The following is a 26766-nucleotide window of genomic DNA, read 5'->3' as shown; positions in this document are numbered from 1 at the left end:
GGTAAGCCTCAAATAACAAGTTAATTCATTAAAATTGTATTTTGGCTAATAAAGGAGGGTGAGGTTTTTTTATGGTTATTGACGATGCAGTGATAATTTTCAAAGATAGCTACCATGGATCCCTTCCCCTCCCCACTGTCCTTTGCATGCCACTCCTCATCAAGGAATAGTATTTCTTCTCCCCTTGAAACTAGGCTGGTTTTTTATTTGCTCTGGTCAATAGAAATGTGGCGGAAGCAATGCTGTGTCAGTCCCAGAACAACAGGGAGCTTCTACTTCCTGTCTCTTGGAAGCCAGCTGCCACATAATAAAGCTGCCAGATAAGAAGTCTGACTACACTGAGACCAGCATACTGTGAAGAAGCATAAGTCAGGCAGCCATATGGAGGGAGAGTGAGAGGTCACATAAAGGAGCATAAAGGGACACCAAGCAGCCAGGTATTTAAGTGAGGTTTTCTTGGACTATCCAGCCAGATCCAGCTACCAGTTGAATGTCACTGAGTAAATGATCCTGGCCAGGAGTAACAAAATAAATCACCCAGAGGTTCTTGGCTAACTACTTAACCCATAGAATAATAATTATTAATTCATCATTGTTGTATTAAGCTACCAAGTTTTATGGGTGGTACATAGCAATAGAAAACTGAAAACCATCTCATTTCTGACATTTGGGCTACACCATAGCACTCTATTTACATTGCGTTGTTTCTTAAAAACACAAATAGTTAATACTAATTTTAAGTGGATGTGTTGCGGAGTAGGAAGACCTTAGGCACTAATGTTATTTAAACCTAGGTTCAAATATCTAATCTTCTCTCTACCGGTTTTATCATTAGGGTAAATGTTATCAGCTTAAAACTTGGTGCCCATCTGCAAAATGGAAGTGGAACAACATGTCAGTGGTTCTAAGTAGTAAATTATTTGTGGCCAGCTTCCTAAATTTTCCTGTGTATTTTTTCTCTCCACATCAATTCTTTCTTTGATGGGTACATAAAAAGAGTAATTTAATAGAATTTTTGCCATTTAAACATATTTTAACATTTTTCACAAGATAGTCTTAGAAAATGGTTTAAAAACATTATTTTAGACTGGGTGTGATGGCTCACACCTGTAATCCCAGCACTTTGGGAGGCCAAGATGGGTAGATCACCTGAGGTCAGGAGTTTGAGAATAGCCTGGCCAACGTGGTGAAACACCCTCTCTACTAAATATACAAAAATTAGCTGGACATGGTGGCAGGCACCTGTAATCCTAGCTACTCTGAGGCTGAGGCATGAGAATTGCTTGAACCAGGATGGTAGAGTTTGTGGTGAGCTGAGATCACGCCACTGTGCCCCAGGCTGGGTGACAGAATGAGACTTTGTCCCAACCCCCCCGCCCAATAAAAATTAAAAAAAAAAAAAAAAAAAACCTACACATGCTTCGGTCCCTGATTATTTCAGTATCTCTGGAAACATCCTGACCTGTCACTTCCATGAACTATTCCTTAATGATCTTGCCCTCTACCTTTCTTCAGCCATTTTGCTCTCATAATCATGTTCTTTGCATTTCATTACCAGCAACTGAACATCCTTCAAAATCTTGATTTCAAGCATCCCACTCTCTACATACAACATCTCAAATTTTCCATATCATTTGCTCTAGTATGCTGAGTATTCTAGTATTCCAATGAAATTTCCATCCCACTGATAATTATAACCCCTTGATTCTAACCATTTTGCACTGACCACCCCTGCTCTTACCCCACCTCTCTCATGACTTCATTTATCTTCTTACATGGCTAGAATTTCATGGTTTGTCATTTTAATCATATGCTTACATACCACTTCTATTCTTTCGACAAGCCCCAAAATATGAGTAATTCTAGTTTTTCCCTTACTCTATTCTATGCATGCTCCCATATAGCTGGACATGGAGGTGAGCAATTATTTAAATGACTTTACTCAAAACTCAAAAGAGTCCATTTTCCTGGTCAATTTACTCCTCACTGTCTAGATTTCTACTTTTCACATCCTCTCTTCTTCTCAAACTTTCAACACCTTGTCAAACATCCTCACTCTTGCTTCCTTTTTTTTTTTAAACTAAAGAATTAGGAGCAAACAGAACACTTCCATAATCGCCACAATTTCCATTTGCCTACCTCTATCTGATCCCTCCTGTCTGTGCTCCATTCTAAAGCCAACTTTTCCAATTTCGTACAAGCAATACTACCTATTAATGCCAAGGATATTGCTTCATCAATTTTCCTGCCTCTTTCCTAAATCAATATTTTCCTCTGCTACATGAATCCCAACAACATTTATATATGCTATAATTTCTCTGATTTTAGAAAAATGTATATAATAAAAAATTCCTGTCCCCATGCTCCCTCCAGCTCCTACCTGTTTCTCCTGGTCCCCTTCATAGCAAAACTCTTCAATGACTTTACTGCTTTCATCCCGACCACCCCACAGAAACTTCTCTTGTCATGAACACCATTGACTTCTATCAGGTTAAATACAAATTTAATTTTCAGACTTCAGTATCATTGACTTATCACTTGATTTGACATAATACATTACCCTAAACATGTTGAAAAACTTTTTTTTTTTTCAGTTTTATTCTAGTTTACAAACTCTCCGGCTTTTCCTAACACCCTGGGTGTTCTTTCTCAATATCCTCTGTTGGTTCCTCCTCATCTGCCAGATGTCATAAAATTGGAATTTCCTAAATCAAGGTTGCTGGACTTTGTTTGTTCAATCTACACTCACTATCTTGGCAATACCTTCAGTCACATGGCTTCATATGCTATCTGTCAATGGAAGATGCTGAAGAGCTCACAATTGAACTTCTAATATCATATCTCAAATGTGTTCTGCCCACAGTTTTTCTTATACTAGTTAATACCAATTCTACCCTACTTGCTCAGATTAAAAACCTTGGAGACATCACTGCCTCTTGACTTCTATGCTTCACATCGAATCCATCAGCAAAACTTAAAATCTATTCATAATTTCACCTCTTTTCACTACCTTAACCACTACCTCTTTGATCCAAGCCACTATTATCTTCTTTCCTGAAACATCCTTCAGAAGCTTTTGTTAGATCCAATTAAAATGTATACTCATAAGACGACCATTGAAAACCCTTGGCATCAGCTTCTTCTAGAGGCATGTAGCAAAGGAAACTTGCCAGGAGGGCAGCATCAGGTGTTTCTCTTCCTTGGAAGCCTTTGCAGGGGTCAGGTAGCCATTCACATAGTTAATTAGACATATTTTCCTTAGTTCTTCCTGTGATATAGCTCAGGTATAAGAAAACAGTAATCATACTGGGTAGGTTGAGAACTTGGCAGAGAAGCCCCATGCCCCCAAAGAGACAAAAATCTCTATTCACATCACAGTCAATAACTTAAGGTCTCCACAAAGGACATACCAATCACAAAAATCATCCAACTTAAGGAAATATAAAGATTCTATCCAGATAGTTCTAGTCTTCTGATACAGTTTACAAATTGGAATCATTTTTGTCATAGCAACGTTGCCTAGTAACACAGTTTTCATTTCAACATTAGCGGTTTTGTGGGAGAGCAAACTCCAAAAGTTATCCAAAAGCCAAACACTCATGCAGGAAGGAAAAGAGTTTATTACAGAAATCAGTGTAGGTAAGGACTGATTTCTGTAATAACGTTCTACTGGTGTCTGTGCATCTACTTTTCTTTCCTCTTCAGTCTGTTCTCAGGCCACATTATTGTGTTAAAATATAGATCAGATCACATGACTGCTCTGCTCAAAACTTTCTAATGGCTCCCCATATTACTCAGAGTAAAATTTTAAAGTTCTTAAAATATAAGAATCTATATAACTTGGCTCTCCACTATGTCTCTAAACTACTCTCTTATTTTCCTCTTTCTTGATCATTCTATTCCAACCATGTTGACTGTTTTGCTATTCCTACAGCTAGTAGATATGCACCTGCCTCAGGAACATTTCACTCTATCCCTCTGATACATACACATATTTTCTTCACTTCTACTCAAATGATACATTTTAATAAAGCCCTTTAAAATTGGGATCCCTAGTTCTAAAGAGAGTCCCATGCCTAGTCTTCATTTCTCTTAATAAAGAAAAAATGTATACATATGGCCGTTATTTTCTTTTTACATACATATGGCCATTATTTTCTTTATTACCTGTTCACCCCTACAAAAGATAAAGATTTTTCTCAATTGAGTCACGGTTTTTCTTCAAGAGTGCCAGATACATAGAAAGTACTGAATAAATATTCGTTGGACTAATTGGATTAATGCTTATTCAAATTTAAATATAATTTATTATACAGGAATATTTCACTTAAATTCCATTTTAATGTGACTTTCTTTACTCAACCTCTTTCTCATCTTTCAATAATCACAATTTTCTAAAAATTTTGCAAATAATCTAACTAGTTATTTAAATATTTTAAGTCAGTGTGACATCAATTTAGTATTTTCAAAATGTAAGGATAAGAGTTATTTTTCTAATCTAATTATAAATTTTAAAGGGTCTATTTCTTTTGTATGAAATACTTATGATTTTTTAGAAGCCAGAAGGGATCAGCATATGTGGGCTGCACTGTTGGCACAAAGTGGATCTTCTTACATTTTGGCCTAGAAATAAACATATCAACATCTAAATGAGCTTTCTACAAATAATCTGACAGCACTAACTAGTGTATGAGACATTTAAAAATTTTTTTCAACTATATAATGAATCGTGGAAATAGTTTTTTTTTATAATTCTTCAGGAATGGATGAACATTAGTATTTTCTTAATTGTCATTGATGTATTTAACCCAATGATTTTATTACTATTTATTCAATGATTTATATGAAGTCATCTGGCATTATAAAATCCAATATTACCACTGCATTAGTATGAATTTTTGCATGAAGCATACCCTCAATAAAGTCTATTGAGATAAAACAATTTTATAAATACAGTTTTGAGATTAAACCCACTTAAATACATACGAAAACTAAAAACTTGAGTTTTATGCATAAGTTCAACCAAGTAATTTTTAAAGATGACAATCATACCTTAACAAATAATTCTATATTTGAAAAATAAACATTTAACCTCATTTCCTATTTTAGAGAAATTTCAAGGAGATAATTTATTAGCCTGAGGACCTCTACCTGCTCCTAATATAAATAACTCGAATGCATCTATTGAGTATTAACTGGTCAACAAGGATGTACTCAGCACCTATTGTATATCTCCTAGTGTTATTTGTTTTAGAGACTATAAACTATGCATATATAACATAGTCCCTGCTTTGATATAGCTTTAACCAAAACGGCTAGCTAACTAGAATCCTACAAAGTATAATAAATATGTTTTTAGTGTCTATACATGCAGCATGTTGCTAAATTCTCACTATACAAATTAAATAGGACAACTTAAAATATCAAAACACTTCTAAATGAGAATGACCACAAATCGCCTCTAGGAAATGCACACAAGTGAATAAATAATATATGGAATAGCAGTTAACTAAAAAATAACTTTAAAATTTATATAAGGTTTGAATGGTGGAGAAATGATTATACTTGAAATATCCATTAAATCTACTTTTCTGGGCCGGGTGCGGTGGCTCAAGCCTGTAATCCCAGCACTTTGGGAGGCCGAGGTGGGTGGATCACGAGGTCAAGAGATCGAGACCATCCTGGTCAACATGGTGAAGCCCCGTCTCTACTAAAAATACAAAACATTAGCTGGGCATGGTGGCGCATGCCTGTAATCCCAGCTACTCAGGAGGCTGAGGCAGGAGAATTGCCTGAACCCACGAGGCAGAGGTTGCAGTGAGCCGAGATCGCGCCATTGCACTCCAGCCTGGGTAACATGAGTGAAACTCCGTCTCAAAAAAAAAAAAAAAAAAATTTACTTTTCTGATTGCCATGCAAAATAGCCTTAGTACATAAATGTCCTTAGAATCCCCACTATTTGGCATACTTTATTGTGAACTTACCCCTTCTAAACTTTGTAATACTTTACCAAGGCCAGCTCAATGATGGTCTACTAAGGAAAATGTATTTTTCTTGGTAGCAAACAAATTCCCATGTAACACTAAGATATAGGTGTTAAGACAGGGGTCTATATTGTAGGCTAGGAGTTTCTGCTCACTTTCTCCATCTGTGCAACTGTGGTGAGATTCATTCATTAAAAAATAAATTACTGTCTTCAAAATGTCATCATGCTTAATATGATAGTCATGGTTATCAAGCTTCTTCCCAAGTGGTAAGTGATACAAACGTAGGTGTTTTTATTTTACCTCATCTTGCTGTGAGTTTAGCAGCTGCAGTTTCATGTGCTTCATGTAGGCCATGGTAATTGGCATATTGTAGTCAATCATGCTGGTCACCAAAGTGGGAGGTTTTCCATTATCTGTAATAAAACATTTTTAATGGGTAATGAAAGTGATACTGCATTCTACCTGTAATTTGAAAATGATCTATTTCTCCAAATTGAAACAGGATTCTAGATACCAAGTGTCTTAAAGCATGGTAGTATTATAGCTGGATGGTAGAAAAAATAACTGGTAAGGTTCCATTGACATTGTTTAACAGTACTAATAAATTAATTATTTCTAAATGCAGGAGGCCTTCTAAACATCCTGAGTAACAATGAGTAAAGCTAATGTGGTGATTAGCACAATTATTTATATTTTTCTTCTTTGCTTTACTTTCTATATGTACTTTTTGAATGCCAAAGGACATTTGCTCAATTTTTTTTCTTTTCGCCATTGTATCTAACTTCCAAGACATAGGAATCAGCCAGCACAAATGTATCTCTTAGACTGATATAATCCCTGAGAGAAAGTCATATTTAGCCAAATAATTTAGATAATTTTAATGAGAGGTAAAACCAAATCATTATTTTTATGTAAAACTTTTTAGTAAAGAAACTCCACATTATTAATAATTTTTAGAAATAAGGAATCAGTAGATTTAAAAAGACATTGATAGAAACCAATTTCCTTGCTGAATATATCTAAAATACCATGAAATATATATAATAAATGAAAATTAAAACATTATTACAGGGAAAAATGTTATTTGCCACAGCTGAAACTGTCTTTCTTCTAAGAATGGGCACTGAATTACTTTGTAAGTGGATATTCAAAATTCACTGCCTCCTACTTGAATAAATGAGATGATCTGACTTGTTGAACTGTTTCAGTCTACCATGTTTTTATAAAAATGGGAGATATAAATTGCCATTATGAATCAAATTACTTTAAATCTCACTATTTGACACTGCAGCTACCTTTATGATCTGTTCCATCTGGGTTTAAATGCATTCTTTTCTGGCACTCTGAGCAGCTCATTAAAAATCGTGTCACCGCTTCTCTTGGTAGGAATGCATAGCTCTCTGAAATCTGAAATGATTCACAAAATATAGGTATTATTATATGAGCTGACTGAACATGATTTAATAGAAATGATCATTGTATTTCCAAATAAGACACGTTATTCCATAATGGCAGGAAGCACAATGAAAGCATGCACTGCATACCATGCATCATTTCAAGAAATATCTATTAAACTTGATTAGATGTCTCTTAATAAGAGCCAATAATGCCACGTGGAGAAAAAAATCAGCCACATCTGGATGGGCATCTGTTTATATTTTTGCATTTCTTTAGGTAAAATAATCACAGTGTACAGATATTCTAGTGAATTTTCCTTATAATTAAACATTGCCAACATTGTTTTTAAACTTACTGCTAGCACAATCAAATTTGTATCCAATTTTACATACTTTTTAAAAAATTTAGCCCCAAATAGGAGCAATAAACTTTGGGTTTTATATAATGAACATTCTTCATTGTTTCTTTTCAAAATATTTTAAGTGAGAATAAAAAATAAATTCAAATTGAACTCATGTATATATTTACTGCAGTGAATCATCCCTTCCACAGAAAATGACACACCTGGAAATGCATTTAGGCCACCCTTTTCATTTATTTTATGTCAAATTTTTTATAATATATGTCCGTAATAGCTCACATTGACTGTCAGAGCAAGCTTTTTCTGTGCCCTATACAAAGCTTTGTTTTCAGAACCATAATGTAGAATCAAGTTAGAAATCCATACTCCCATTACAGTAATTTTATAAATATTAACATTTCAAACACCAAGTTCTCTCATCAAATCTAATAATTCCTTAAGTGAAACTGATAGATAGTAAAATATCTTTAAATAAAAGCTGACAGTGACTCAGACAGTGCTACTAAGAAATGTGATTCAGGGCTTCAGGTTTCCAATATAGCACTAATATTTAACATGAAATATAAGATAAGAAATACGAATAAATGAGTTGCAAATAAGACATAAATGCCACAAATGATTTCTTAAGTGCATCTATAGCCCTTATGAGCACTGGTGTACTTTAGCTTAGTAAAAATGAGGGAAAATGTGTACCAAATGTATAATTGAGTGTAAATGAGTGCTAGTCCCCTTAGTGGTGATGGAGTCAACTTTTGCTTATCCATGCTATAGGAGCATAGCCTTGAGGAAACCCCATATACTAAGATCCAAAATTATAAAGCTCATTTTTCTCTTAATTTAATATTAAAATCAGTTTGTATCACTTAGCCTATCCTATTGACTTTAAGGGAAAAGAAGCCATAAGAATACTGAAGAGGAGAAACAGGCTTACAACTAAAATCAGCCATTGATAATCCATATACAGGTTATTAAAATTTAACACCCCTAGGGGTTGAAAAATAGAACTCTTACTTTTAAATATAATATTGATAGAGTAAGATATCCAGACTTCAAAAACTACTGCTTCAGACTATGCAATGATTGTGTGAGGAAAATGATTGAACAATTCTAAACCATTTTGTGAAAAAAAATTATGTTATTTAATAAGAAAATATTTATACAATTTATATTCTCATTCATTTTCTTTCTCTATAAATACATACACACAGAGAAGCAAATATGAATTTGAATCCTATTTTTTTAATTTTTACAGAGGGAACAAACACTTTCACCTGATTTATTTATTTGATTAAAGATCATTATTTTCTTACTCCATTAAGAAATATTTTATAATAACTCAGAAGAAAAAAAATCTATAATGCATGCTCCTTCCTTATATTTTATATTTAAATCATATCAAGTTATTCTCCATTAGAACTAATGGGTCTGACCAGTAAATTTATTAACAAGTAGGATTTCAGGTAAAGGCTCCATTGGTGTTTCTAGATTTCTATTAAATCTTTTATCTACTTTATAAAAGAGAAAGCTTTCATTGAAAGATAGATAGGTAAGTGCTGGAGTTGGAGAAACACTCCATTGGCTTCTATGGCCCTGATACTTTCTGAAATCTGCTCTTTTCCCCATGCTAATAAAGCACTTGTGTAGAAATCCCTCCTAGATAGCTTTATCATTGACCTGAATCAATCTTATGACTTGTCCAGCAGCATTTAGCCCCACATCAATTTTTCTTGAAATTATTATTAATCTTATCACATTAGCTTTATAGCTTTACTCTGAAAAATAGTACATGTAATGGTCAAAAATATATTTGTGCTCATGTATACATGTCTGCATGAAATAATACAAAGCCCCACTTTGTATCTTAGAAAAGATTTTTTAAGCAAGTATTTTATCTTATTATTCTTTCTGGTGTGGCTCTGACATAGTACTTGGCGTATCACTATATATTATATAAGATAAAAGAACTTATTTAGGAATAGTTTTCTTGGTGTTTAGAATTCATTTTATAGGGACACCTGCCATGGCATTCCACTCTCCCTGAATCTTTTCTTCCCCACCTCATATTCTCTGGTGCCCACAGACCACAGAGTACTCCTATGCACAGGGAAGAAAGATCTTCCAAGCAGGTTTTTCACATCTCATGCTCATTTCTGAAAAGTAGTATTTATTTCTCCTACAATGCAGGTAAAGAGAAAAAAAATTTTTCCTTATTCAGAATCTTTTCTCCCAGGCCTATTCGAAATTAAGAGTTCTGGAATTTTCAAGAGTCACGAAGATGGTGAAATAGGAGTTTCTAGCATTTATCGCCTTATAGAAACATGAACTTGAATAACCATCCATGCACAAAAATATCTTCACAACAACTAAGGAAGCCAAGTAAGCGACTAGAGCACCTGAGTGGAGCACAGAAATAAGAAAAGACTCAACTAAGAAAATAGAAAAGATGGTTTCACATTACATGTGTCAACTCTCTCTCAAACCTATGCAGCACAACTTGGAGAAAGAAGTTCTCCACACGACTGAAGGACAGTGAAGTGAGCACTCAACTTCAACTTTGGACCCCAGCAAGAGGCCCACCATTACATTCCAGGCACCAAGTATTTGAAGCAGTTGAAGTTAAGCTGTTACCAGCTTAAAATAGTTTGTTATAACTATAAGATACTTTGTGTAAGTCCCATGGTAATCATAAATTTAAAAAACTGTAAGTAGATATGCAAAAGATGAAGAAAAAGTAATCAAAACATACAACTACAAAAACATCATGAAATCACAAAGGAAGAGACCAAGAAAGGAAGAAATTGAGAAATAGTCATAAAACAATTAGCAAAATGGCTATAGCAAGTTCTTACCTATAATTACTTTAAACATAAACGGATCAAATTCTCCAATCAAAAGTCAGAGTGGCTGAATGGATTAAAAAAAATAATAATAAGAACCAACTATATGCGGCCTACAAAAGTTTCACATTTAAGGGGACACATAGGCTGAAAGTGAAAGGATAGAAAAATATATTCCATGCAAATGGTAACCAAAAGGAATCAGGGCTGGCTATATTTACATCAGACACAATAAAGTATTTGTTAAAAATTGTCACAGGAGGCAATGAAAGTCATTACATAATGATAAAGAAGTCAATACATCAAGAAAATATAACAATAGCATATATATATCTGAAATCAGAGCACCTAAATATATAAAGCCAATGTTAATAGAACTGAAGAGATAAACAAACAGCAACACATTAATAGCAGAGAACTTCAATATGTCATTTTCAATAGTAAATAGATAATTCATACAGAAAGTGAATAAGGAAACAGCAGACTTGAACAATGCTAGAAACTGAATGAATCTAATGGACATATACAAAACTTAGAACCCAATAGCAGCATAATACACATTCTTCTCAAGTCAGCCAGGAAGAATCTTCAGATAGATCATATGTTAGGCCACAAAACAAGTCCTAACAAATTTAAGAAAACTGAAATCATATGAATCACATACTGGTATGAAACTAGAAATCATAATAGGAGAAAAATAAAAAAAATTTACAAATATGTGAAAATAAAAACCACACTCTTGAACAAAGAAGAAATCAAATGGGAAATCAAGAAACAGCTTAAGCGCAAGAAACTGAAAACACAACATATCAAAACTTATGGAATACAGCAAAAGCAGTTCAACAGGGAAGTGTTTAGCAACAAATGCCACATTAAGAAAAAGAGCCAGGTATGGTGGCTCATGCCTGTAATCCCAGCTACTTGGGTAGCTGAAGAGGAAGGATCATTTAAGGTTAGGAGTTTGAAACAAGTCTGGGTAACATAGTAAGATTCTGCCTCTAAAACAAAATTGTAAAAAGTGAAAAAAATTAGCTGGGCATGTTGGCATGTACCTGTAATCCCAGCTTCTCAGGAGGCTGAGGTGGGAGGATAGCTTGAACCCAGGAGTTCAATACTGCAGTGAGCTATGATCATGCCATTGCATTCCAGCATGAGTGACAGAGGGAAAGCCTGTCTCAAAAAACAAATAATAATATCAATTAATTAATTTTTAAAAGAAGAAAAAAGATATCACATAACCATGATTTATACCTCAAAGAACCAGAGAAAGAAGAATGAAGTCCAAAGTTAACAGAAAAAAGGAAATAATAAGGATCAGAACAGAAATAAATAAGGCAGAGACTAGAAGAACAATAGAAAAGATCAATGAAACTCAGTTATTTATTTTTTGAAAAGATATAGAAAATTGACAAAACTTTACTTAGACCAAGAAAAAGGAATGAAATAAAATTATAAGTAAATGAAGAGACGTTACAAATGATATTAGAGAAATATGAAGAATCATGAGACTACTATGAACAATTATATGTGCCAACAAATTGGATAACACAAAATAAATGCATAAATTCCTAGAAATGTGCAACATACCAAGGCTGAATCATAAACAGCAGGAAATATGAACAGAATAATAGTGAGTAGAGGATCAAATCAGTAATTCAAAACCTCCCAATAGAATCCCAGGACCTGATGTCATAACTGGTAAATTCTACCCAACATTCCAAGAAGAATTAACAATAATCCTTCTCAAACTCCTTCCCCCAATCCCTGCTGAAAAAAAAAAAAAAAAAGAAAAAGAAAGAAACAAAAAAAAAATACTGGGTAGGAGGGAACACTTCCAAGCTCATGCTATGAAGCCAGCATTACCTTGATACCAAAGTCAGACAAAAATTCTCCAAAAAAGTTTACAGCCAATTTCTCTGAATGAACATAGATGCAAAACTTGACCAAAACTAGCAAGCAAAATTTAAAAGCACATTAAAAGAATTATACCCTATAGTAAAGTGGATTTTATCCCCAGGATGCAAGATGTTTTAACATACACAAATCAATAAATGAGATTAACCACACTGGCAGAATGAAGGATAAAAATAATATGATCATCTCAATTGATTCAGAAAAAGCATTTGACAAAATTCAACATTCATTCATGATTAAAACTCTTAACAATATGTATAGAAGAAATGTACCTCAATATAATAAAAGCCATATATAACAAGCCTACAGCTAATGTCATACTCAGTGGTGAAAAACGTAAACTTTTCTCCTAAAATCATGAATAGAACAAGGATGCCCACTCTTACCACTTGTATTTAATATGGTACTAGAAGTCCTACTCAGAGTAATAAAAGGCTAGAAAAAGATAAGTGATCTAAACTTGAAAGAAAGAAATAAAATTTTCTTTGTTTACAACTGAAATGATCTTATAGACACAAAATCCTAAATACCCCATCAAAACAAAGTAAGAACTAGTAAACAAATCCAGTAAAGTTGCAAGATAAAAACATCAAGATACAAAATCAGCTACATGTCTATACATTAACAATGAACTATGCAAAAAAAAGACAATATTATTTGAAATAGCATCAAAAATAAAATAAAATAGAAAAAAAATTTAAGATGGTAAAAGATCTATACAATGAAAACTATAAAAAGAAAGAATAATCTCTGACAAATATACCAAGAACACACAAGAAGAAGGGATAATCTCTTCAATAAATGGTGTTGGGAAACTGGATATCCAAATGTGGAAGAATAAAATTGGCCCTTGTAGCACACTTTATACAAAAATAAACTCAACATGAATTAAAGACTTAAATGTGTGTGTGTATATATATATATATATCTCTATATAGATATATACACATACATATATACACACATATATACACACATATATATATACTGTGTGTGTGTGTATAATATATACTATATATATAGGATTATATATATAGTATATATATGTGTGTGTGTATATATAGTATATATATGTGTGTGTATATACATACACTATATATATAGGATTACATATATGTGTGTGTATATATATATATTTGTGTATATATATGTACTATATACTATATTATAGGATTACATAAACTAAAATAAAACATATATACCTGTATATATGTAGGTGTGTATATGTGTGTGTGTGTATATTATATATATATATACATATATATATATATATATATATATATATATACTGTGTGTATATAGGATTACATATGTATATACACACACACACAAACTACATATATATAGTGTATATATATATAGGATTACATAAACAGCAACATATACTATATATAGTATATATACTGTATATAGTATATATACTGTGTGTGTATATATGTATGATTACATAAACTAAAAATCTTCCTTAAACAATGAATACAATGAATAGACAACCCATAGAATAGGAGGAATCATTTGCAAACCATACATAATAAAGGGTTAATGTCCAAAATAGATAAAGAACTCAAAAACTTAATAGCAATAAAACAAATAACCTGATTTAAAAATGGGTTGCTATATTTTGAATGTCTGTGTCTTCTTAAACTTTTTTTATTGAAACTTAATCCCCAGTGCAGCAGTGTTTAGATGTGAGGTCTTTGGGAGGCTGTACTTTCATAAATGAGATTAGTGCCCATATAGAAAAGGTCTGAGGAAGTGTGTTTGTCTCTTTTGCCTTTCCACCAAGAAGGAAGTCACCATCTATGAGGAATTGTTTCTTATCAGACACTAAGCATGCTGGTACCTTGGTCTTGGGCTTCCTAAGTTCTGTAACTATGGGTAATAAATTTCTATTGCCTATAAATTGTCCAGTCCAGGTTATTTCATTATAGCAGCCCATACAGACTAAGACACAGGCAAAGGACATGAATGGGCATTTCCCGAAAGAAGACATACAAATGGCTAACAGCTATATGAAAAAATGTTCAACATCATTAATCATCAAGGAAATAAAAATCAAAACCACAATGAGATATCACCTCACACCTGTTGGAATGGCTATTATCAAAAAGTCAAAGATAAAAAGTATTGGCAAGGAAATGATAAAAGGGAAGCCTTGTGCACTACTGGTGAAAACGTAAATCAACCCAGTCATTATGGAAAACAATATGGTGGTTCTCCTAGAAATTGAAAATAGAACTGCTAAATGATCCAGCAATTCCACTTCTGGGAATATATCCAAAAGAAATGAAATCATTATCTCAAAGAGATATCTGCACTCCTATGTTCACTGCAGCCTTATTCATAATAGCTAAGATGCTGGAACGACTAGGCCAGGTGAGGTGGCTCACACCTGTAATCCCAGCACTTTGGGAGGCTGAGGCGGGTGGATCACCTAAGGTCAGTAGCTTGAGACCAGCCTGGCCAACATGGTGAAGCCCCATCTCTGCTAAAATCACAAAAATTAGCCAGGCGTGGTGGCAGGTACCTGTAATGGCAGCTACTTGAGAGGCTGAGGCAGAAGAATCACTTGAACCCAGGAGGCAGAGTTTGCAGTGAGGCTAGATTATGCCACTGTACTCCAGCCTGGGCAATAGAGTGAGACTTTGTCTCAAACAAAAAAAAATATACAGGGACAACAGAAGTGTCCACTAATGAATGGATAAAGAAAATATAATATATATATATATATATGTATATATATATATATATATATATACACACACACACACACACATTTAATTTTATAATTGTATATATACATATATATTTCATGTCATTACACACATAAAATGAAATATAATTCAGCCCTAAATAAAGAAGGAAATCCTGTCATTTGCAACAGCATGTATAAACCTGGAGGATCTTATGATAAAGGAAACATATCTGACATAGAAAAACAAGCATAATCTCACCTGTATATGGAAACTGAAAAAGTCAAATTCATAAAAGCTGAGAGTAGAACACAGTGGTGGTTCTGGTGGCTGGATGGTAGGGAAAATGAGGGATAATGGTCAAGGGTACAAAGTTTCAGTTATGTCGTATGAATAAGTTCTGGAGATATATGAATAAGTCAAATGTACAGCATAGTGACTATAGATAATTCTGTATTGTATGCTTAAAATTCATTAATAGAGTAAATCTCAAGTGTTACCACATGTACCCACAAATGGTCACTATATGAGGTGATGGATATGGTAATTAGCTTGACTGTGGTAACAATTTCACAATATATATGTACACAAAAACATGTTGTACACATAACATATATACAATCTGTGTTTTGAGACAGGGGTCTCAGGGTCTCTTTCTATTGCCCAGACTGGAGTGTAGTGCTGAAATCATAGCTCACTGTAGCCTCAAGGTCCTGGGCTCAAGCAATTTATCCTCCTGCCTCAGCCTCCCAATTAGCTAGGACTACAGGTGCACACCACTATGCCTAGCTTTTTCGTTTCTTTCTTTCTTCCCTATTTTTTTTTTTTTGGTTTTGTTTTTGTTTTTTTGTGGAGACAGGGTCTCATCATGTTGCCCAATCTGGTCTTGAACTCCTGGGCCTCAAGCAATCCTCCCACCTTGGTGTCCCAGAGCTCTGGAATTACAGGCATGAGCCACTGCACCTGGCTACAATTTTCATTTGCCAATTATGCCTCAATAAAGCTAGCAAAAAGAAAAAAGAAAAAGAAAATATCCTAGACAACCTTCACTGCTGAAGTTTTCAACATAGTGGCTCACACCTATAATCCCAACAATTTGGAAGGCTGAGGCTGGAGGATCACTTGAGGCTAAGAGTTCATGACAACCTAGCCAACATAGATCCTAACTCTATATAAAATTTTAAAAATTAGTTGTGCATGGTGGTGTGTGCCTGTAGTCCCAGCAAGTCAAGGAGGCTGAGGCAGGAGGCGTGCTTCAGCCCAGGAGTTTGAGGCTGCAGGGAGCTTTTATTACGCTACTGCACTCCAGCTTGGATGACAGAGTGAGATCCTGCCTCTTAAAAAACAAACAAAATAAATTAAAACAGTGTCCTGTCCTTGGAATATTCTTAAATTATGGTGTATTTGAATAATTACATTTCATAATTAAACCTATGTGATGAAATACTGCCATTTGATTCTGTGGGCATCCTTCTTTAACCTCATTCAGGGATAGCACTGAAAGCTTATGCACCAATCCTCTTCTAACTTGAGGCCTATGCTAAGCACCTCTATGACCTTTACGCTAATGAAAGACCTGTTCTCATTTGCTGGGAATGAATGTTTGAAATGTTAAATCAACTTTAAATAGATATTCATAAACGGTGATTAAACTCAGGGACATGTCCCTCAAGGCAGTTCATTTATCGAAGTTCTAATATCTTTCTTGCAATATGTAATAGCAGTTGCAAATAAAACCTAGAAAGAACAGAAATTTAAAAATATTTTGATTCAGATACTAAAAATATCATTCTACTTATATTGCAATTAACTATGTAAAATGCTATAATCATTCATAAATAGTGATACTGGACCCAGTTTTCCAATGTCACTATTCTGTTTCTAGATAGAAATTGGATTTTGAATATACAGTACAGAACATTTTATAGAATATTTGTTCACTTGAAAATGTATTCTTAAAAACATTTTTTATATTTCAGAAAGATAAAGAGGATTTCCTTAGAATTTGTTTATAAACACAGAAACACTCTTTCTCATTAGTGATAATGATGCAAAACATGAAGAATAGATATTAGTCTTGATCCGTCTGAACTAAGCACTAAAGAAACACAACTTCCATGTGATCAACCACATATTAAATATACTGCTCACAACAAAAAATAAAAATGCAAAGGATGAACTAGAACATGGCCATATTGAACCTTATAAATTAACGACCTAATATTATTTATCAAGTAAATAATTATGAGGCATGTATTTCTTAGAAATGTTATTTTGTATGAATTTAGACTTCTTTTCTTATGTTTATATAATGTTATACTTTTCACTGTGCTTTTACTGCCAGTATTTTAGCAAATGGTTAAAACAGATTTTCCAGTAACCTTTTGACAAATTGGTTGACTGCTATAAAGAGATGAAATGAATTGTCATTGTCATACAGCAGGGGACAAAGTAAAATGCTGGAGGTAAAACATGAATTTCCCAAATACTGGTCTATTTCTGTATATTTAATGAACCATGAGTGGCTTATCCAATAGACAAATAAGAAAAATGCCAAGGGCCCAGGGAAAGCAGATTTTATATATATAATATATATATGTATTCACAAAAACCAAAGCATCAAAACGTCATCATAGAAAAAGTCAGTGCTTCTTAAACTTTCTTCAACTAGAGTCATGGAAAAGATTTGTTATTATTATTATTTTTTAACTGTGAATTAAGAGAGAAGGAAGAAACTAACTAGGCAAATAGGGGAAAGATTCCTCAGCAGACTTTCTACTCTAACAGCTTGGATGGTCGGGTTGCAGACAGAGATAAGGAAATAAGTTCCAGCACAAAGAGGGAGGCTTCTGTGTAATTAGCAACTTTCACATTCATACAGTGGGTTCCAGTAAGCACTGTGGGCCTTAATGAGCACATTCCTTTCCTTTTTGGGACATACTCAGATAAGGAAGCTAGAAGCTTGTACAGGGGTGATGCGTACAGCTGCACTGATAGAAAGAACAACCCTGGGCTTAGCATGTCCACCATGAGGGTTCCGCACCCTGCTTAGCACATGCAAATTGGGAAAAAGATAAGCAACATGAACTAACTCAGGCTAAGGACCTGCCTGGGCAATAAATGGTTGGGGTGGGGACTGCCAGAGGTCACACCCTATGCAAATGACACACTTTAGTCCTAACAGGTTTTCTGTGCCCTATATAGATGAGATACTTCCTCCCCACTAACTTGCTTATAAAAACCCTTGCATTTCCCAGCAGAACAGCAACACTTTTTCAGGACCCTTTTCTGCAGCAGAGAGCTGTTCTCTTTCTTTTGCCTATGAAATTTCTGCTCAAACCTCACCCTTGGTGTATCTGCGTTCTTGAATTCGTCAGCTGTGGAGACAAAGAACTTCGGTGTCTCCCCAGACATCAAGGCCATTTCAGAATTAGCTATGGTTTAGAAGTGGGGGAATTGTGGCACAAGGTAAATTTTTCATAACTTACCGCTTCTAAAGGCCTTAATTCATTTATGTATTGGGAAACAATGATAGTGTTTTCAGTGGAAATATTACATTGTAAGTCCATTAGGACTGGAATTCATCAGTAATACAGAAAATAATAGATTAAATTATTGCCATAAATTAGAAGTAGAAATAACCTTTACCATCCAAAAAGTATAGTAACACTTCTACATAAAAGTAATTTAACTACAGTATCTTTTGATGGGCAGAACAATAAAATCAGCCTCTGGAGCAAAAATAGCACAACATTAGTAATCTAGTGATAAATTTATCCACTTGCAGAAAGCTCAATGATTTAAGTTCTATAGGGCATGCTTTCCTATCTTCCATCTGCACGTTATAAAAAAAGACAAGAAAACTCTTGGGAATACATTCCTGAAAAATCCACGGACAGATATAATTGTCTACTTTGCCAATGTCCTGCCTTTCTGAAGAAGGAAAAAAAATGGTACTTTAAAAAGCCCTACAACTATAAGGCCAAATACTGGCAATTCCTAAATATTATTAGCCTTTACTTTAACACAATGTAGTTAAGGTAACCATGTGAGTTATCAGAAAATCTGAAATTGTAAAAGCAACCACAAGCAAACTAATTTGCCAAACTCATTGTGTAAATTCAATAATATATAATAATAAAGTTTTCTTACATTTTCTTTTTTAATATCAGAGTCTCCAGAAATAAATTACCTTTCCAACTTGGATCTGAAGTAATACAAAGTAAGAACAATGGAAGAAGTTAATCAAAAAAAATTTAATAACAAATAATTGATTTGCTCTATTTTTTCAGAATACATATCATAAGTATGTAATGCAAGTTTATCTCCTTAACTCAAGCCATAAAATAGTACAAATTGAGGTAATAAATAATAACAGAAAATAATTTTAAAACATGGGGAATTTGACCATGTCTTCTTTTCTTAGTCCCAAGTATCCTTCCTCTCTAATTGCAATATTTCATTTCTAAGGTATTCAATAAAAAGGCTTTCTAACTATTCAGTTTGTATTATATACACACCTGCAAATCTTTGGTCCCTGAAATGGTGGAGAGTTAACAATTCTCAAAATTAAGATTCTCATTAATTACATGACAATTATTTGTTTTGGCTGCATTACACAGAAGAAAATGTCATCAAGCAATCTATGTCTGATTGTTTTCCATTAATTATTTAGTAAACGGATTATGCTGAATCAGAACTTTACATGAGTTTCATAATTTAATCCTCACAACAATCCCACAAATAGATTACCATGGTCACTACCATGATCTCTGTTTAACAGATGACAGAGCTAAGCTTCAGAAAGGTTGTGTATTTTGCCAATTATGTACAAGAGACAAGACTCGCTATTGTGGTTTCAAAGCCTATCACTTTAATCACTGTTTTATAGCCACTCCTAGTTATCGATATTAAAAAAGACAGAAACTGTTTCATCCGTAAAGAGCTGGGATATTAACCTCACAGCATAGGTTAATTATTCTAAAATGTTTATAATGTTTCCTGGTGTGAAGTTCTTTATAAGTGTAAAATGCTCTAACCAGTTTGCGGTGGCCTTTCTAAATACAAAGGTCAATCATGCACTCTGTACCTTGTCTCAGGTTACAAAGTTCCACAAGAACAATTCACACTATGGAGTAACAACACAGTGCTCTGCCTGGAAAAAATCAACAGGCCATTTGTTCCATTCCAGCAAAACTGATAACTAAAATGCTGGCTTTGTGACAATGCTATAATATTTTAGCAGTCAGTCAGCAAATGCATTGGACTTCCACTTTTAATGGAATTTATGAGAGGAATGTAAATAACTGCCTATTCCTAAAGGAACAAGACATTTAATTGTAAGAAGAAATTCACCAGCAGAGAAGCCATTCTCGGTCTAAGATATGAAGCTAATGTGCGAGCTCAAATAGAGACATCATGTGACATTCACAAATCATGAGTAGTAACAATCACTTTATAAAAATAAGCTAATCAAAATATTTATCAACCAAAATTATACAATTTTAACCTAAATTCACTAGTGTAATAAAAAATGATTAGTGTTTCTAAATATCAGTAGATTGAAAATACAATTTGGTACTTTGGTATATTGTGCTCCTTTTCAGATATTGAGCTTTAGAGCAAACAAAAATTCATATAATTATACTAATTTTTGAAATCGCCTTTCTCCACCTTTTGTTTTAAAAATGAATCTAGAGAATAGCAATGATATCTTTATTTTACGGGAATAAATATATAAACACTGTAGCTTTTGCCAAATATCAAATTGTATGCTCCTAAAAGAATTTGCCCTTGGGGCCAAACTTCTGACATTTTCTCTTATGAATATCTTGGAGATCATGGATGAAGAATAAATTAGAAATAATCTGCCAGTGAAATTTGTTTATCTTACTACATTTGAGAAAAATTGTATCACAAACCTTCTGCAATATCTATAACTGGATAATTAAGATATAGAAAATTTATAAAACATAAAATTTAAACTGAACAGAGCCTATAAATCCAAATGTTGTTAAAAGCCCATATGTCATGATTCATAAATATATAGGAAACAAAACTCCAGAGAGTCCTCTATCTGAGGAAAAGAAATCTAGACTCTATGCACACTTCCAATTCAAGGAACATCTCTCTGTCTTTTTGTGTTTTATGTATTGTATATCTTTGCATACATCTCAAGAGAGAAGTTTAGGATTAAAAAGGTGTGTAACCACTGTCATATGTGGGGGCAAGTGGAATATAATGTGGTAACTTACATATAACTGTGGCTTTGATATTTTTCTAGATGTGTTAGAAAATTGCAATGCTCAGAAACTAATTTTCTTTTCTATTAAAATGGATTTTTTTTACCCATTTGTGCATAGGAAAGGACTAGCAGTGTACATCACTATACTACTACAGAAGAAATAATTAATTTGTAGATATGTGTAAGGAAACAGTCTTTCAAAGATAAAGACATTTTTTGACTACATATTTATTCAAGAAATATCTATTGAATGCATAGGCACCATCATCATCCCTGAATACTACTCAATATGGTTCTACAGCATTAATGTGCCTGGATATATAAAAATATTGGAATTATCTATTGGTAATTTTTTGATTAGTTTCAAAGCAACTCTGAAAAAGGCTTTGATCAGGACTCAACAAGAAAACTCTCAGATAAAATGTTCACATCTAGCAATAATAAGTTAGACAGATAGACATACTGCCCTGCCTAAACAAATTTGTATTCACTGTATCTCTTAGGAAGTTTGCGTCAGAATCCTAACTACTCATCTATCTATAGATAGTGTATCTGACATGTGAATATTTGTTAAAGACCAACAGAATTCCTGTGCCTAAACGATGTTTCCGATAGCAAAACCAGGAAACTGCCAGATTTGCACAATCACTCCCAAATCCTCATGCTCCCTGATGGAGGATTCTCATATTTTCTTTGAGTTCCTATCAATCCTGCAGTACTGCTTGTTTTGTTACAACTCTGGTAATATTAGAATTACCCCAATGTGCCATTTGTAGAGAACACAGCTCACATTTGCTTTTTCTCCCTTCTTCTCTGATCATGTTCTCCCTTCAGTCTTCACACCCATTCAACTACCCTTGCCTCTTTACCTAGTTGAGATGAGTGATTTAACTGAGTCAGGAGTATCTGGGTTAATTTTTAAACAGAATTAAGTTTGCTAGATAAAATATAAGACATGCAATTCAGTTTGAATTCTAGATAAACATACAATACTGGAGTCAAACATTTTAAAAACTATTGTTTATCTGAAATCAAATACTGCTGGTCATCCTGTGTTTTATTTGTTAAATCTAGCAACGTTAAAGAGTATATTTATCTAATAGGAATGAAAATATGGGTTTGAGTCCGAAGGTAATTTTAACTTTGGAACAAATTGTTATATCAGGAAAATCTAAGAATATACCAACAGCAGAATTGATAGGGTAGGTGGAAGCAATTATTGGGCAGTCTTTAGGCAGCTTGAAATTATAGTGCCCATTTAAAGCAAGGCTTTCCAACATTCAGCACAGGTAAATACATTTTACATCATAACTAGCACATACACACATTCATAAAATCAAACTGATCATTTCTATTTGCTTCTCTATTTCATGTTTTAAAAGTGATCACAGACCACCAAATTAATTTAAGGAGTCACAAACGGATTATGATATCTAATGAAAAATAAAACACTGGTCTAAAGCAGAGGAATGCACTCTGTCCATCCAAAGTTAGTTTGTGGGGCTCAGACTTTGATGGGTATGTGATCAAATTTAAAATAAAGGTTGGCAAATCTAGAGAAGGCAGGCAGGAGTATTTTCAGAAGGTTCAAATCAGTTTTTCAGACAGATAAAAACAATTTGGAGATTTGAGGCAAATGCATTCAACACAGAATAAAAGAAATGAAAAGTGGATGTGGTACAGAGGTAGGAAGTCAGTATTCTCCAAAGATAGGGAAATGGTACAAGCGCTAGACCAGAGGCAAAAACAGCTTAAAAGAAGGCAAAGCGTTTTACTACATGATATAAAGAAACTAGAGGAGGAAAACATACAGGTAGCAGCATTCTAGGGCAGCATCAGATGGATTTGGTACTACATCAGTATACATTAGTAGATCGAAGTATAATCAAGCAGGAAATAGAATGTGGTTTATGTTAAATTATAATTAATTTTCACTGGAAACTTTTTTTGGCCTTACTGACTATATTTCAAAGTCAGATATATTGATTTTCACAAAAGGGCTTTATTTTAGCTTTTTACAATAACTAACATCTTTTTTTTTTAGACAGAGTCTCACTCGGTTGCCCAGGCTGGAATGCAATGGGTGCACTCTCAGCTCACAGCAACCTTCGCCTCCTGGGTTCAAGTGATTCTCCTGCCTCAGCCTCCCAAGTAGCTGGGATTACAGGTGTGTGCCACCATGCCTGGCTAATTTTTGTATTTTTAAGTAGAGATGGGGTTTCACCATGTTGGTCAGGCTGGTCTCAAACCCCTGACCTCATGATACGTCCACCTCAGCCTCCCAAAGTGCTGGGATTACAGGCATGAGCCACTGCTCCTGGCTAATTAATATCTTTAATTTAGAACTTTATTTTACAATAATTAAAATAGCCATTCATTGAGTAAATTAAATCATTTCAAAAAAGAGATAGTCAAACTGAAGATGTATCCCTAAACTTGTGGGTGCTATTTTTGTGTCACTTCTTTCTATTTTATTTTACTTTTTTTTTTTTTTTAAGAGACAGGGACTGTCACTCAGACTGCAGTGCAATGGCATGATCATGGCTCACTGCAGCCTCAAACTCCTGTGCGGGCGATCACCCACCTTGGCCTCCTGAGTAGCTAGGACTACAGGAGTGCTCCACCACGGTCAGCTTATTTTTTTGTTTTTATTTTTTGTAGAGATAGCATCTAGCTATATTGCTCAGGCTGGTCTCAAACTCCTGGCCTCAAGCAATCCTCCCATCTTAACCTCCCAAAGCACTGAGATCACAGGCATGAGCCACCACATCAGCTGTGTTATTTCTCATGATCGAATATTTGGCTGCTAAGGAAAATATTGCCATAACAGAGAATTCTTATACTAGATGAAAAAAATAAGCACTTGGGCAATGAAATGATCTTCATACATGTTCACTAATAGTAAAATAATCACTAAATATTGTATTAAATAAGATAACTCAGGAAAGTAAATGTTTATAGAATTACTTGTGACATGAAGAACTACATTAAAATACACAATTACTTACATGGAGTGTGGAAAACCACTTACTGTCTTGATTTTTCCTGAAGAGCATGTGTAATATGATACATTTATATTTACTTTGGGGCTTGGGCGAGAACCACAAATAGAATGCCACTTTCTTGGTCTAGAGTTCATTGGCATGTTCAAACCCTCCTAGGCTTCTGTTGCAACTCTCCTTGTTAAAGTTTACCTTTCTTACACACTACTGTTCAGTGGGGAGCCAGCAATTCTTTTTGAACACATATCCAGGAATACAGCTGCTGTAGCCACTCAAAGCAGGCAATAATTAGCCATCTTAGGGAGATAGAGAAAGATGGCGAAGTTTTCACTTCACTCTGTGAGGGTCTCTAGCAAGTTTCATATCCTTCAGGTATCTATGCAGGCAAAGTGCAGAGACTATAAGATGATGACAGTGCACCATGGTTGCAGAATTAGTTGTCTGAATTATTGAATTGCTCAATAACTGGCAAATAAGAAACACATTTTTCAAAGGTGCCAAGTAGAGAACTGGCTATGTGGTTTCCTTTATAAAATGTCTCTCAACTGGGAGTGTTTACTGTGGTCATCAGGTGACCTTTACAAATAGAGAACAAGGACGCATTTTGATTATCACAGTATCTGGGGATTGCTGAAGCTGAAACTTAACATATTATGGGATATTAAAAGGCATGGAGTACTTGGGGCAATGCCACCTCTCTGCCCCTAAGGCCTATATGGCCCAATTGAGAAATATTGCTTTAGACTATACAAATGATTAGACACTAATGAATATATCTAATCAAATATATTATGTCTATGTATTATCTGCTGATGAGAAAAAGCACAGAAAGATGGAAATTTCTTGTTCCAAATTCTAAATTCTCAGAAGAAGCAACTAGGTTACTGACAGTTTCTTTTGGAATTCACCCATAACCAAGAACCTCAAATACAGCTGAGGAAAATGTTCCCTATAACAGGACATTCCCAGGAAATTGAGGGTGGAGGGGAAAATGCGGAGAACAGATAAACAGATAAAAATAGGTAAAAGCTGGCTCTTTACTTATCATAAGACAGCTAAGTCTACTGTTCATAAAGCTAGTGAATAATATTCTCGAATTTATGAGAAAATCATGAAGACATGGGTGGGTGTTATCCATCGGTCACTAAGGAGACTAGTAGACATGAAAGAAAAAGTAGCTTTTCATTACCTGGTTAATAGGGGATAAAAGCAATTTACAACACCTGTTACCCTAAAAACAACTCCATGTTAACAAGAAAAACCCTTCTTTCTATTCATCACATTATTATGATATCTATAGTGTTTGAAGCAATTATTATGTTAAAACCTTTATATATATTATTTATAGCCCTAAAAACAACCCTACAAAATAATAACATGCCAACATCACACATGTAGAACTTACACTATCAGGATTTAAAATCAAGTCTAGCTGGCATCAAAGCTGGACCATTCCGTCTCCACAATCTCATGCCAGTGTTTCATGTTTTACATCTCCTTGCTATTACACTCTATGCAAATTCGTTACCTATATGGTTATTTATACAGGTGCATACATGCAGACACTTTAAGGAATTTGGTTATTTTATTTTTTTTTACACTAGCAGAGTAGCAAGGAAAACAAATCTCTTGATCTGAGTGAGAATCGCCCACTAGGAGGCATTAACCAGCTTACTTTTCAAAGCGCATTGGCTCCTTTTCACCACTAGGGAGCACTAAAGTAGCAATTTACTAGGCTAGCATAAAGAACTAATGAAGTTTCTCCAAAAGGTAAATTGTATTTCAAAGAATATTCACTGGGATATTATAATTTAATATGAAAATTATTGATGATGTGGTGTGGGACATTAGTCGATGATAAACTTGTTTGAATAAGCTCTTACATCATTTGATTGTCTCCACTACCAAGAAGACAGCTTCTGCACTATTATTCTGGCCACTGCAATGAGCAACTACACCTAAATGAGATATAATTCAATTTTAATGAATGGTAGTGGGCTATTCTTTTGTTTTAGGATTACTAGTTAGTAAATTAAATTGTTGTGCCACTGATTTATTTTTAAGTGTTTCCTTCTGAGATGTTGTACACATCTAACAGTAATCTGAATGATGTTCATTAGCTATAGTTAATATTTAGAAATCACTTGTGTAAAGTCTATATATGTTTGTGTGTATATGGGATGTATGTGTGTAACTGATGAATAAACCAATGTGAAAAGTAATGTGTTTATATGCTACCTCAAAGGTGATACTATTATTTGATGGAACAGCAAAGATATCCCTGAAAAGCAAATGGGAAGCACCTATGTTAAATCTCTCTCTCTCTCTCT

General features: G+C 34.1%; 1 protein-coding gene across 11 annotated transcripts in view; it reads right to left on the bottom strand.

The window, feature by feature from the left end:
• NOL4 (nucleolar protein 4) overlaps positions 1 to 26766 on the bottom strand; it is a 371002-nt gene that overhangs the window by 255717 nt on the left and 88519 nt on the right. For 10 of the 11 annotated variants that reach the window (XM_032245372.1, XM_032245373.1, XM_032245377.1 and 7 more), the window contains 2 exons: positions 7283 to 7394; positions 6288 to 6400 (listed from right to left, as the gene is read on the bottom strand). In XM_032245372.1, the coding sequence (XP_032101263.1) occupies positions 6288 to 6400; positions 7283 to 7394 (225 nt within the window). Of the gene's footprint in view, positions 1 to 3102; positions 3791 to 6287; positions 6401 to 7282; positions 7395 to 26766 lie in introns of those variants that run through there. The other variant, XM_032245382.1, reaches the window with a different exon arrangement.

This window comes from Sapajus apella, unplaced genomic scaffold (assembly GCF_009761245.1).
Source record: "Sapajus apella isolate SASKATOON/1434 unplaced genomic scaffold, GSC_monkey_1.0 scaffold57, whole genome shotgun sequence".
In the NCBI taxonomy this organism is placed as follows: Eukaryota; Metazoa; Chordata; class Mammalia; order Primates; family Cebidae; genus Sapajus; species Sapajus apella.
The sequence above is the reverse complement of the archived record's forward strand: the minus strand, read 5'-3'. Positions and strand labels throughout refer to the sequence as shown.